The 13,905-nt window shown below is 38.6% G+C and overlaps 1 protein-coding gene across 6 annotated transcripts; it reads right to left on the reverse strand.

The window, feature by feature from the left end:
* Positions 1-1,038: 1,038 nt before the first annotated feature.
* cep78 (centrosomal protein 78) lies at positions 1,039-12,298 on the reverse strand. Of its 6 annotated transcripts, none has more exons than XM_004547088.2 (17): positions 12,173-12,292; positions 10,741-10,794; positions 9,911-10,179; positions 9,635-9,810; positions 9,410-9,482; positions 9,202-9,305; positions 8,595-8,769; positions 8,386-8,499; positions 8,012-8,076; positions 7,817-7,919; positions 6,406-6,520; positions 6,146-6,188; positions 5,919-6,062; positions 5,733-5,810; positions 4,957-5,138; positions 3,430-3,577; positions 1,039-3,034 (listed from the first exon to the last, which is right to left on the reverse strand). In XM_004547088.2, the coding sequence occupies exons 3-17, from the start codon at positions 10,170-10,172 to the stop codon at positions 2,438-2,440; spliced, it is 2,379 nt and encodes a 792-aa protein (XP_004547145.2). In that variant the 5' UTR covers positions 10,173-10,179; positions 10,741-10,794; positions 12,173-12,292; the 3' UTR covers positions 1,039-2,437. The 6 variants fall into 6 exon arrangements, with proteins under 6 accessions (XP_004547145.2, XP_076747097.1, XP_076747096.1 ...); XM_076890982.1 differs by having other exon boundaries at positions 12,161-12,291; XM_076890981.1 differs by having other exon boundaries at positions 12,156-12,291.
* Between the last annotated feature and the right edge of the window lie 1,607 nt (positions 12,299-13,905).

The following is a 13,905-nucleotide window of genomic DNA, read 5'->3' on the forward strand; positions in this document are numbered from 1 at the left end:
TCTCCACTTCCAGAAATTCTGCTGGACCCTGCAGTGGACTTGAACACTGCAATGCTCATCAGGATACAGCTCTGACTGTAACTAGAGATCCACATTAGAGAAAAGACAATGGAAACAAACATTAAACTTTAGAAGCACAAGAGCATCCCCAAATGAGCTTGCATTGGTTGTAGGTAACATGATAGGACATAGTGGCAGGAGATTCATATCTGACATATTGTAAAGTCTAGCTCCTTGAACACTAAATATCAAGAAATGAAGAATGGGTCACAATTTTGCACAGTACTGTAAATAAACAAAAAGATGAGTTAACAATACTTGTTATAAAGTGATATCTAAAATATTGGAAATCTAGTAACCACCATAGCCGAAGCAGCAAATCTCTTTAGTGTTTGTAGATAAATTCAACTTTTAAACTAAAATTTACTCATCTCACTGAGTCAAACTCATTCTCACAAAGAAGAGGTGGATAGACTGACAATTCTGCTGAAATGAGCAGAAGCTGCAGGGAATTGTGCTGATAAGAGGTCAACAGGCTGAAAATTCTGCAAAAAAGAGGTGAATCATCAGAATTTCTGCTGAAAAGAGATGAATCAGCAGAATTTCTGCTCAAAAGTTTTTTCTGAAAACAGCTGGATTTGCTGGAAAGTTGCAAAAAGAGAGATATCACTCAATTTCATGTCTCAGACGTCATAAACAGAAAAACAAAGTCAACATGTACACTTACTGATCACAACTACTAGCAGATATAGCTACCCCCCCCCCCCCCAAAAAACATAAAAAGTTACAAAATTAATGTAATTAATCAACCTATTTTACATATATTTCTGTATTCCAATTAATTCTGTGTCAAAATATCTGGAAACATATAAAAATTGAAACTGAAATTGGAAGCATTACGCACAATCTGTCACCTCTCCAGAGATCCGTTCTGTTTTCGGTTGACGTTTGGTGCTTACGTGTTAGGATAATGTGTCAGAACTCTGTGTGCGGGCGTGCGGAGGTGAGGATCCAAATGCAGGACTCGAGAAGACTGAATTGCAACTGAACTACAGCTTTATTGCTGGCGATGAACAAAACATGAACTGAACAATGAATGCTGAGAACGGAAACACACAGGCACAATCTGAGAGTACGACGGGACGCTGAACACTGCAGGACAAGTACACAGGCAGGAACACGAGGGAGCGAGGAACAGGTGGGAACATCCCGGAGAAATTAGACTTAACGAGACAGAGGATGCGAAACTAGAAACACTGATATAAGATCTGAACCTTCAAAATAAAACAGGAAATCCACAGACAGAATACAGATAACTCTGACAGGGAACAGAAGGAACACAGTACAGAGGCCAGGGTGACATCAGGGGCAAACGAATACACAAGCTAAGAAATACAGACCCACAAAAGTCGCGCTTTGCTCACAGTGAGTCAGGACTCCAAAAAAAACAAAAACAAAAACTGGAGTTTAAATATTCACACAAAAAATATTTCAAAAGTACTTTAGTTGTTTTCCCAGCAGGGATTTGTTTAATTTTCTTACCCTTGTGACACTTTAAGTTGGATTTTGAAAAATAACCTATCAAAAAGATGGTTCCTGACAATGAGAATAAAAGTTATGTTAAGGTTGCATTACTCAGTAGGCAGCTGTTCTTGTGGTTCATATCAGATAGAAGATCACACTAACTCTAAGTCATTAAATATTAATAATAGTTTTCTGTATTGCACATGATGAACAAACAGTTTATGTATGAGCACATGTTGACAATGTTAAATGTCAAGTTTAGAATAAAGATAAGAACACTTTATTAGGTGTAAAATTGCAAAATAGTTTATTATAAACTAAATTTAAAGCAAAATAACAGGAACATTAAATTGTGCCATTATATATCATAGAGCCTTAAAAAAAACCCCTCTAAATATAAAAAATCTGTCATTTAAAAAAATTACTTTAATGTCCAAAGCTACAAATAAGTAAGAGCACATGTGAAACAAGGAATGACACTTTGCTTTAAGCTCCCATGCAATGTCTTGAAATTGTAAACTTTCTAGTATTTGATTGATTGCTACAAGAATCAGGATTATACTCGAAGAAACAGAGTTACAGATTTGAGAATGTCGCACTGAATTAAACTGCAGATTCCCTGCACTTTATGAAAAACTTCAATAAGACTGTAAATGTAAATCTAAAATGTAAAAACAATAATATAAGGCTAATTTTTTAAATCACTTATTTATTTGGGTTTAAATGCAAAAAACATTTTGTTTCCCTAAACTGAAATGATTTGGACTGAAAATGCAAAAAAAAGAAAAAGAAAAAAAGAACAAAACATTTATAAAGGTGACAAAAAAAAAAAATCTACAATTTAAACGCAGCGAATATCTAAACATAGAAGAAAAGGCACTGACACACAGGGAGAAAGTTTATGGTCGCCTAGTTAGGATTCATTATCTGACTGAACCCCCAGATTCTCCAGAGATCTGACCTGCTCTAGAGCGCCTCTCGTAGAAGGGGCTTTCCTCTCTGACCCTTCTGATCCTGACTGACCTACTGTCACCAGCCTTCCATTTCCCCTGTTCCTTGACCCTACTGATCCTACAGACTCTTTGTCGCTTAAAATGTCACTAACACTTGCAGACGAACCACCTCGAGATCCATTGCTATGAGAAGCACGGTTGTAAGTGTAGCTGTTGCTGAAGCTGTATCCATGGGAACTGTTGTTTCTGTGAGAGTTGCTGTTGCTCGTGGGGTGGCTTGGCCGAGTCTGGGAAGTTTTACCAAAGGAAATATTATCAAAGGACTTTTGGCTATAAAAACTGTGTTCAGAGCCTGAGTCGTGCTGGGTGTCAGGCTTTGAAAAATGATTTGCTTCCTCTTCTACATCCACTACACCACTTGCTGCTGGTGCAGAAGCCTGAGTGAAAGTTACATCAAGTGACCTTTCTTTATGAAGGGCTGCTCTAGTAGGGGATGGAGACTTGTGCAATCTGGTGTCAGACAATCCAACGGGGTAGGCAGATGGGGCACCTCCTACCTAAAAACCAGAAATTACATTTGATGAGACAATGTGAAAAACGATTCTATTCTAACTATTCTAATCAAAACTAAAACTGAAGTAACATTAATAATGTCTCATTAACAGATACTCCTCTCATCCTGAGCTGCAAAAGAGAATGTGAATGCATTAAACTATAATTCTTGAACCTAACAATCTGTAGTCAAAGTTAATCTACATTTCTGCTTGATGTGCTTACAAATCTAATGTCCACCATTATCACAGAGGGCAAGTCTACAGTGCTGTGAAGCAATGATTTATTTATCCACAATTTGCGTACAGATTTGTGCGCAAATTGGCTTATGCAAACTTTAAAATATTCACCCCACCTGCCAACAGAACATGCTTCCAAAGTTTGCTTTGCATATTCTTACCAAAGACAGAGCATCGATCCTGTAACGCCCTCCAGGCGGTGATGCCGCACCATGCAAAAGTGGTTCTATTGTGGAGGAAAGCTGAGGTCTTCCCAGAGGGTGGAAATCTGACTTGTCAATTCCAGCCATTGAAGCTAGCTGACCTAAGCTACAAGAAATTTAAAAGAAAGACATGCAATCAATTAAAAATGAACTTCCAGAGTAGATAACCAGCTAATACCAGCCTACCTTTTTCCTACAACAAATGCAAATAAAAAAATGATTATGGTAAGATGTGACTGAGATAATAAGATATTGGGTACACTGGTGGTGTAACGGTGTGAGGGGATATTTTCTTTGAAGCCCTTTATAACTGCACCACAGCTAATCTGACTACTCTCACTGATCCCTTTATGATCCCAGTGTACTCACCTTCTGATGGCTGCTTTCAGCATGATAACGTCATATTAGTCTTTGAACATGACAATGAGTTCACTGTACTCAAAGAGCCTCCACAGTCACCAGATCTTAATCCAGCAGAGCATATGTTTGCTTAATCTATTCTATTAATAATTAAGGTAGTTCTGAAAGCAAAAATGGGTTCAACCTTGTGCAAGAAGATGCACCTAACTAAGTGGCTAGTGGGCGCATTTTAGATTTAAAAAGATTCCAGAATGATACCCTGACTGAGTGAGTAACTGACTCAAAGATGACTGCGAAATTATACCTAACCCATGGGCTTTGGTTTCCACGTATTAATCCAAGAAATGACAATGACAAACCTAGAGTTTCGTTTTGAATGAAACCCATCCTGTCAGAATTAAACTGCAGAATCAATATCAAATTGGCCAATATTAAAATTAACTTCAGATATTTCCGAAAGAAACTGAAATCTAAGATGCACACCTTTTTTTAAATATCACTAGTCTAATATTTTAGAAAATACACCTGTTTGACATCCTATCCCAAGTCAAATACGAGCCATTAACTACACAACCTGTGGTTTTTCCAAACATAACAATTTAATGATACATCACTAACAGAAGTGTGTAATCTGAGTATATGCTCTTTCTATACCACTTGAATGAACTTACTCTTGCAGACCACATTGTTACACTATAAATGATAAGAGCTACAATAATAAGCTGCTTCATCGTGCAGCTGAAATATTAAAGCTACACAAAAGTTTACTCACAGGGTGCCAGACTGTAATACTCTACAAAAATCAAGCAAACACTTTTCTGCAATGTTTTGTACGATGCACAAAGATAACTTTATAAAAAATAAAATATAATAAATAACTGTAGGTATCGTCCTAAAACACACATTAAATGTAACAAGGGGAAGAAAGACAGTTAAATATAAGCCACTTAAAATGGGGATCCATTCAAAACAAAACTAAAAGCCAACTTCTGGCTCAAGAAGTGGAAAAAAGCACACCCACACATAATGAAACTGAAAGATTTTTAAAGAACGGATTTTCAGTAAACCACGTAGGTCCTGTGACAACAGTGGCATTTTGTAATTGCTGCCATTAAAAATACCCACCCAGCATCTTTGAGCAAATCCAGGAAAGCGTGAAACTTAGTGAATGATGTCTCAATGCTCTCCAGAATTGCCTCATCTTCAAGAGCACTGGAAGCCGGTGGTGCTAATGCAGAGCCACTGGCAGCAAGTGCCTCTGACAGGGAGTGATTGGCATCTCGAAGACGAGCATTCTCCAGCTCATACTGAACAGAAATTACATAAAGAATAAAGGCACAGTCTTATTTATTCATTAAAAAAAACAACCAAAAAACACGACTGTTCAATAAAACTGACTCTTCAATAAAGGACGAGCTGTTGCATTACTTCATGAAAAATCAATAAGTACCTCCCACCTGACTCACAAAGAATCACACTATTTTCTATAAACAACTTTGAGAATCAAATAACATGGGAAATAACACAGTTTCAATAGCAAAAGTACACCAATTAAACCAACATGCTGTTTTCTGTTAATTCCCTGGAGTAAATTTAAAACAACTTTAGATTTGCAGCCACTAGAATGCATCTCTCTTGCACTTATGAGGGCTCAAAATTGCTGGTCAAGAATAACAGATAAAAAAAAATGTAAAAATGTTGACCCATTTTTGTGTATTTCAAGGGTCTGTGATTTGGAACATGTTGGTCAAATTAATTTTCAAAGATTTTAAGAAATCAGCTGATTGTGAGAGGGTTGATTTTCTATGGATTTTCTATGATTAAAACTTGCAATAAAAGGAAAACATTAAAAATAAATAACAGGCATAAATTTATCTGTATGTATTACAGATTTTATTTACCTCCATGAGCCTGGACTCAGCCTTCAGTCTGGCCCTCCGCTCTTCTCCGAGCCTCATACGGCACTCGTTTAGCTCCATCTACAGGGCATGGATCAGAAGAGCAGTGTGTGAGGTGGTTTTGTTTAATGAACTCTTCACATACCACATCTTTGACTTTAGAAGCAGCACATTACAAAAATGACTAACCTGTATTTGTTCAAACCTCCGCGAAATGAATCTGTCCTGACGATTAAGAGAAGATGGTCTCGGTTCCACTTCCACCACTTCCTCTTCATCATCCTCCTCTGCCTCTGAATCAGACTCCATGGTAACTTTCACTGTGGCTGCACCCTAATAAGATATTAACATTAATGCTGCTGTTTAGGGCTCTTTATTCATTACGCTGCATTACACACAGACACAAGACAGCTTACCTGAAAGCTATGGTCTGTTACAGTAATTCCAGGAGGCAAACCTCTGCAGAAGCAAAAACATAGTATTAGTCTCTACATGACTATAATAAACAGTGAATGCTTTTTAAACATATAATTACATTCCCTACAGGTTTCCATATGCAGAAAAAATAAACTTCCAGACCCCCAAAACACACACACAATCCAAACTATCTTCCAAACTTATTAATGGAACATAGTTTTTGTTGTTTGCTTGTTGTTTCTTCTGAACATATCTTCACCTTTGGCGTCCAGCTCGTGCAGCAGCACGCCAAGGCACATGGGGGGTGCGTGATGGCTTAGGTTTCAGAGCAGCAGCTGAACTCCGTCCACCAGGAGATGGTCCTTTATGAGTGGCTGCAAAGAGAAGACATGTCCATGAATTCTGAGAAATCTTCACCTCTAAGAAGGGCGCAGCGTTGATGATGCAAAGTCCTCATAGTATTATGAACTGTACTTTATCACCATTTATTAAAAGTGCCTTGAGGTGTCTGTTGTGATTCGGCACTATATAAATGAATAATAATCAATCCATCCATCGTCTTTTGCCATCCAATTCAGGGACGTGGGGGGTCTGGAGTCTATCCTAGGAGTCTCAGGGCGAGAGGCAAGGTACACCCTGGACAGGCCGCCAGTCTGCCACAGGGCTAACACACAGAGACAGACAACCATTCACACTCGCATCCACACATATGGGCAATTAACCATCATCAATTAACCTAACCTCGCTAACTGCATGTCTTTGGACTGCAGGAGGAAGCCGTAGGAACCCACACAAACATGGGGAGAACATGCAAACACCACACAGAAAGACCCTGGCCTGAGAGAGGACTTGAACTCAGGGCCTTGCTGTGAGGCAACAGTGCTAATCACTGCATCACTAGGCATTAATGTGCATTAATAATATTTAATTAAACTGAACAATGATAAATGACAAACTGATAAATCTTTGCTCACAGAAAATTGTTAGGTCCCTCCCAATAATAACACAAGATATGCGCAAAATAGTGGAAGTGATTATAATGGCCAGCAGAACATGTGTGTGGGCTTTCCATGAATTAATCAATGCAAAAATGATAAGAACTACATGCTTTGTGAAACTAGCAGATATTACTTGCTTCTAACAAGCAGGGTATAAACATCACACGCAAATAGATGAAAGACTAATTAATCTAGGTGAGTATCTACTGAAATCATCCTATAAATAAGGGCAAAGTCAACTAAACCATAATCAAACACATCACAAATTCAAGATTATTTTTGCACCTATCAGCAGGAGAAACAAAATAAAATCACAATGAATTCAGTTCTTACCATGTCTCCAGATGACTTAAAAATTTAATTTGAGAAGTTGAAAAGACACAGAGAATAAGCAATACTATCTCAAACAGACTGAAAGAAATCCTCCAGTGAATTTACACTGCACACATACATGCACAAAAACCCCCAACATAAAACAGAGAAATGTGCCTATGCTCATAAAAATAAATGAATAAATATCTGTTTTTAATAGGCTGATTTTAGGTGTACAACCAGAAATACTGAATTTACTGTGTTTTGTCTGACTAGGGAGACAATAACATGGAGTTACATGCAGTCTGTCTGTGTTTATCTGGAACATGGAACAAGAAAAATGTATGTATACATAAATACCTATTCTAAATGCAGCTTTCCCTCTGACTGTACTGGGTAATGCTCTCCTCCTTGGACCAGAAGCTCTCTGTGGTTCTGACGCTGCAGGCTTGATCCAGCAATACTGCAGGACAACATAAGGAAGACACATGCATACAAATACACCACCTAGAGCAATGGTTCCACCCCCCCGGAATATTTCTCCCAAAAACTTACCTCTGGTGACTGTCCATGACCATTCATTAGTACTTTCTCTATTATAGTTTTAATTAGGAGTTTATCTGAAAGGAAAACTCAAAATCAGTGAAGATTAAGTACCAGAAACATTTCTAGAAATTTATGTTTCGTTGGTTTAGAGATGAACTACTACATGACTGATGTAATTACAGTATTACTCAAATGATCTTTCTACAATTGGAAAGTGCCACGCACACACAGAATTTGGTTTGCATTAATATGTCAAATGGAAACGTAAAAACAAACCAGCTCAAGCAGTGGAACGAACAATATTTTATCAGATTGGGAAAAGTGCTATTAAGTCTGGAAAAAAACAAGAAAATGCTATTGCCTTGACTTAGGTAGCAACTTACCAACTAACGGGTTACCACGGATATCCAGCACACACAAAGAAGAATTCGTTTTCAAGGCTTCTAGCAAACGACGAGCGCCTTCGTTGGAAAGACCACATCTTTGCAGGTCCACAGCTGTTTTACAAGCCAAAAATCAGAAACAGAAATCCTATCAAAAATTTGTACAATAAGGAAAACAACAAACACCACAAACTCACAAATCTACTAACCTTTAACCCAGAGGTCTTCAGCAAGTTCACTCGCAAGAGCCGCAGCACCCCGGTCCCCAATTAAAGTGTTACAGTTAAGTGTGACACGGCGAAGACCTCCCATACCCTCAAACTGCGGCTGTCGATACCTCAGAGACTCCGCCCACGCCGTACCATGTCTTTGCATACCCTGATGCTTTAAGATAAATAAAAGGATTCTTACAAAAGTTGTGATGAAAAATTTTAAGACTCTTCCACTTCTATTACTGAACGAAAAGGCCCACATTGTCTTATTCTATCTTTTATTACATAATGTTCTGACTAACTGATAACTTCTCTCTCTAAATCTTCTAGGTTTAAGCTGCATATACACTGGAAGCGATTCAAGGCCACGTTTTGACTAGAGACCATAGAAAGTGAACAAGTAAAATCGCTTCCAGTGTGTATACAGCTTTACAATCCCTCTGTCAAAAAACATGCTGCTGTAATCTGCACTGTGCACCTCAATTTTTTCCCTAACAAACTTTTTTAACAATTATTATCTGGATAGTTTACAATTATTAAATAATCATCTCTCAATAAAAAATAAAATAGACTGCCAGATGACACTGAAAATCAAATACTATACCTTGATAATATTGCCCATGTGCTCTGCCCCCCTCCAGGTAAGACTGCATCCACTAAAATCCACTGCCCTGATGTTAGCAGAATACTTAACGCTTTGGCAAATGACTAAAACATATAGAAACATAGAGAACACACAGTTACACAGGTAACATACAATACAAACTCCTTTCCTGAACAAAATTAGGAGACAGTAATATAATTGCACATACCCTCTAAGCCCTCATCACTGATTGGACAGTTAATCAGAGATAGGTTTTCCAAGGAAGTGCTTTTTGCCAAACCCTAGATTAGGATCATTTCAACAAAGAACTTGTTTTAATAAATGTCCATTCTAAGAGTGAACAAAAAAGCAAAAACCACAGAAAAAGTTCTGAATAACATTTTTAAAAATTAAACAGTTACAATGCTTTGCTTTTAAAATGCTCTGCTTTCACCTTTGTTAGGGTGATGAGGTCCCTTTCTCTCAGTGGAAGTCCATTGAGCTGCAGCGTCTTGAGGTTGGGAGAGACAGTGAGGCACTCTCTGAGGGCCTTGCACAGCTTTAATGTCATATCCTTGGAGCGAATAGCTGGAATCTTCCTCCTGAAGCTAGATTTAAGATATCTTCTATCTGAAACCAATGGTGACATTGTTGTTTTAAGTAAAATCTGAAAATCAACAAGTTTCTAACATAGACAATTAAAATCGTATAAACTGTTTCAATAACGTACCTGCCTCTCCAGAAGCCAAACTAGCTTGGTATGTGCTACTTATTGCTATGTGGTGCAGGTGTTTATTAATGGATATAGAGCTGAGAACGGGTGGCCAGTCTGTTAGCTTCAGCTTGTCTCCATTAAAGTCCAGCATCCCTTTGTTGAGGTTCATTTTAACTGCAGGAAGGGGGACAGATTCCTGCCTGGCACAGGCAAACTCATAGTAAGCCATAAAGTCCTGAGCACCCTGCCGCCGAATCTGAGCACTGTCCGGGGCCATCTTTGATCTAGGAATAAAAATATTCAAAGTAAGACAAAGAGAACTATTTAAATTGGTAGGAGTACTTCAAGATCACAGTAATGGAAAAACAGCACACATCACGGCAACTTTACTTTCACACCATATCGTATTTTTCATACGATTGCTTCAATTTAAGTAGAAAATTCTCCTATTTCTGTGTATATGATTACATCTTTGTCTTCTTCCTGAAGCTGGTCCTTTCAAGGGTCGACACAGAGGATCACGTGCCTCCATCTCACCCCATCTCTAGCATCCCATTCTGTCACACCAACCCTCTGCATGTCCTCCTTTACTACACCAAGAACCTCCTCTGAAGTCTTCCTCTTTCCCTCCTGCCTGGCAGCTTCATATTCAACATCTTTTATCCAATATTGTCCAAACTACTCTTTAATTTCACCTCCAAAACACTTAACCTGAGCCGTCTTTCTGATATACTTTTCTGATCTTGTCTATCCTGTCCACCACCTTAGAAACCTTTGCTTTCACTGCTGTTATCCTTCTGTCACAAATCAACACCTGACACTCGTCTCCAACCACTCCACCCTACCTGCACTCGCTTCTTCACCTCTCTCGTGCACTGTCCTTTGCCCTCGATTGTTGACTGCAGGTATTTAAATATATATATAATTAGACATCTGCTGAAAAAGTTCTCATTCTTAAACAAGTGCTTGTTCAAAGGGGTTCTCTGATTCTTTCAATTTTCTTTATATTATTGCTATAAAAATGACACTGAATTGAAATTGAACTGAATTAATTTACAAAACTTGTTCAACTTTATTCACGTATTGCTATATCATAACATTTACAGACACAGCAACAAGTATGTGGGGTGGCCATATGCGAGCCACTAAAAATATTGAGGTGGCACACCAGAAACAGAATTTACAGTTGGGTATGAAAGTACATTATATTATTTTATTTTGATTAAATCCAGTTGTGTAATGCATGAAGTCACAATTAAAAACAGCAGCTCTAGACCCTGATGCTGACATTCACTGCTAGCATAGACAGTCTTTGGTTGCTAGGAGCCGAGCTGAGCTAACGCCACTGGTTTAACCTTAGCTCTAGGTTACTTGGAAATATGACAAAATAATTAATCTAAAAGAATGATATTCCTACTTAATTTCCTGCTAATAAAGTTTATATCATGTCTATGAAGGTATTAAAGTTTATATCACTGAAAATAGGTAAATATGAAAACCAAATGAGATTTTGAAATCTATATTAATCAGTTTTAACTGATCGACTGATCAATTAATTGAGTGGAAGTCCCAGGATGGCTTCACTGATTCTCAGCAGAGCTGACTAGAAGCAGCTTAAGATTCACTCTCCCAGACTGGAGTTCACTTTAACAGCAAACTTGTTCATGAAATACAAATAAATATTAGATCATTAGATTTCCATGTTGGCCCTGAGATGCACAGTGATCTGTCCAGGGACTGGCACCAGCTTTTCTGCACCCTTATTACATTATTCCCAACATAGGGCAGTCAGGGGGAGCCACTGGGGGTGCCAGCAAATTTTGGGGCTTAGCCAGTGCCTCCTCTGGGCCCGCAGAACAAATAAGCTATCAAAATATTTCGATAGCTTTGTTATGTAACTGGCCAGTTATCACTATTAAGCCAAGCCATAACCAGCCCTTCATCTGAAGACCATACACAGATCACAAGTTTTCGTTAACATTTCAATGTTAACCTTACAATAAAGCTAATCGTTGACTTTCACTGATTTTGAATCTTCACCAATTATCTATGCACAGTGTAACCGCTTTCTCTCATTAAGTGCAGAGCGCTAAGGTTAAACCAGTGGCGTTAGCTCAGCTCGGCTCCTAGCAACCAAAGACTGTCTATGCTAACAGTCAATGTCAGCATCAGGGTCTAGAGCTGCTGTTTTTAATTGTGACTTCATGCATTACACAACTGGATTTAATCAAAATAAAAATAATATAATGTACTTTCATACCCAACTAAAGACTATACCGTCGCGGGACTGATGTATGACTTTTCCTCGACGTTGCTTGACAACTTCAGCGGTCTGTTATTGTTGACAACATAAACGACCGCTCAAAAGTGGCGCTGTAGTGCCAGCAAACCCACGCCCACTTCTTCTTCAGTGTACCATTTGCAGCTCTAGCCAGAGATCTGCTGCCATCTATCAAAGCGGAGCGGTAAAACATATCACAGGGAGTCACAGCCAATGACTGTACGGTCATAACCTATTTAGAGAAGCTTGAGTACATAATAAACTATCCAGTTGTAAAACAGATGACACAGAAGTTAAAACAGAAGTTAATCTGCATTCCCCACTGGGCCTAAATTTTAGGAAATAAATGTGTACAATAACCGTTTTGGCAAAGCAAATTTGTGCAAAAATGGATTTGGATTTAAATGCACTGATATAGATATCCCTATTCTGGTGAATCAACCACTCCTAGTTGAATGAATGTGATGTTAAAAGTTTCTTTCTGCCATTTAGAAATCAGAAATCAGAAAGGGTTTTATTGCCAAATGTTGAGCAGGTTTACAACATTAGGAAATTGCTGCGGTACTTAGTGCAGCACTGCGGTACTTAGTGCGTTATAGTTAAACTGTGGATGCTCCAATTCTACTTAAAGGAACACACAGCCACTCTCCATATCCTGTTTGGGAGGAACAGCCACAACCTTCAATTACGTCATTCTAAGAAGTGAATTCAGTGAAACAGTCTTCTATGTAATCATTTCCTTTTTGGTCATTTTGTTGACTGCTTTAGCACTACCTTTATGCGATTTTGAAGCAGATACAATATTCACATCATTTATGACTTGAAAAAGATAATAATACTAGAAATTAATGTTGTATTTTTACGTTTTGTATAATGTATTTAAACAATTCCAATACAGTAAAAATTAGGGCATTTGACAGCTCTAAAATGCACTAAACTATTTTTTAAAGACTCTCTCATATTCACATTACACAGTCAACTTTCTTGAAAGTTGTCCAGGATGAGACAATGAACTTTCTTTCTTGGGGCCATCAGTCAGGTGGCACGTCTCACATGTAAGAAAGCATTGTCTTTGTTTGGCAGACTGCAGGGAAAGGCTGCATTGAGCAGTTGTGTTTGTTGAATGTAAGATAAACAGATTTGTGAAATATTTTCATATCTAATCTTGGTTAATGTCTAAACGACCGCTCAAAAGTGGCGCTAACCGTAGACAGAGTGCACTAACCGTAGACAGAGTGTCAGAGTGGGTAAGAACACCTCTTCCACCCTTGTGGTCAACACCGGTGCCCCTCAGGGGTGTGTTCTGAGCCCTCTGCTATACACTCTCTTCACCCATGACTGTATTTCCTTCTGCGCGTCCAATCTCATTGTTAAGTTTGCAGATGACACTACAGTGCTCGGACTTATATCCAACAATGATGAGACAAACTATAGGACAGAGGTGCAACAACTAGAGTCATGGTGCCACGACAATAACTTGGTCTTAAACACCAAAAAGACCAAGGAGATCATTGTAGATTTCCGGAAGAGGGGTCATAACAACCATCTGCCTCTCTTCATTGGCAGTGAGGCGGTGGAGAGGGTGAGCAGTTTTAAATTCTTGGGGGTAACTGTGACCGAGGACCTGTCCTGGGGCAACCATATCACCTCAGTTGTACGGAAGGCCCAACAGCGCCTCTACTACCTGAGGAGACTGCGGAGCGCACACATTCCCAGATCTCTGATGTTG

The sequence above is a fragment of the Maylandia zebra genome, linkage group LG12 (assembly GCF_041146795.1).
Source record: "Maylandia zebra isolate NMK-2024a linkage group LG12, Mzebra_GT3a, whole genome shotgun sequence".
NCBI classification, from domain to species: Eukaryota; Metazoa; Chordata; class Actinopteri; order Cichliformes; family Cichlidae; genus Maylandia; species Maylandia zebra.

What these genes read in the sequence shown, in the direction of transcription:
- cep78 (XM_004547086.2), bottom strand. Translation starts at nt 10,172, where the DNA reads ATGGCCCCGGACAGTGCTCAGATTCGGCGGCAGGGTGCTCAGGACTTT. An exon ending in CAGTGATGAGGGCTTAGAGG is followed by an intron (nt 9,306 to 9,409) that starts GTATGTGCAATT and finishes TATATGTTTTAG; the next exon opens with TCATTTGCCAAAGCGTTAAG. An exon ending in CCGTGGTAACCCGTTAGTTG is followed by an intron (nt 8,077 to 8,385) that starts GTAAGTTGCTAC and finishes TTTTCCTTTCAG; the next exon opens with ATAAACTCCTAATTAAAACT.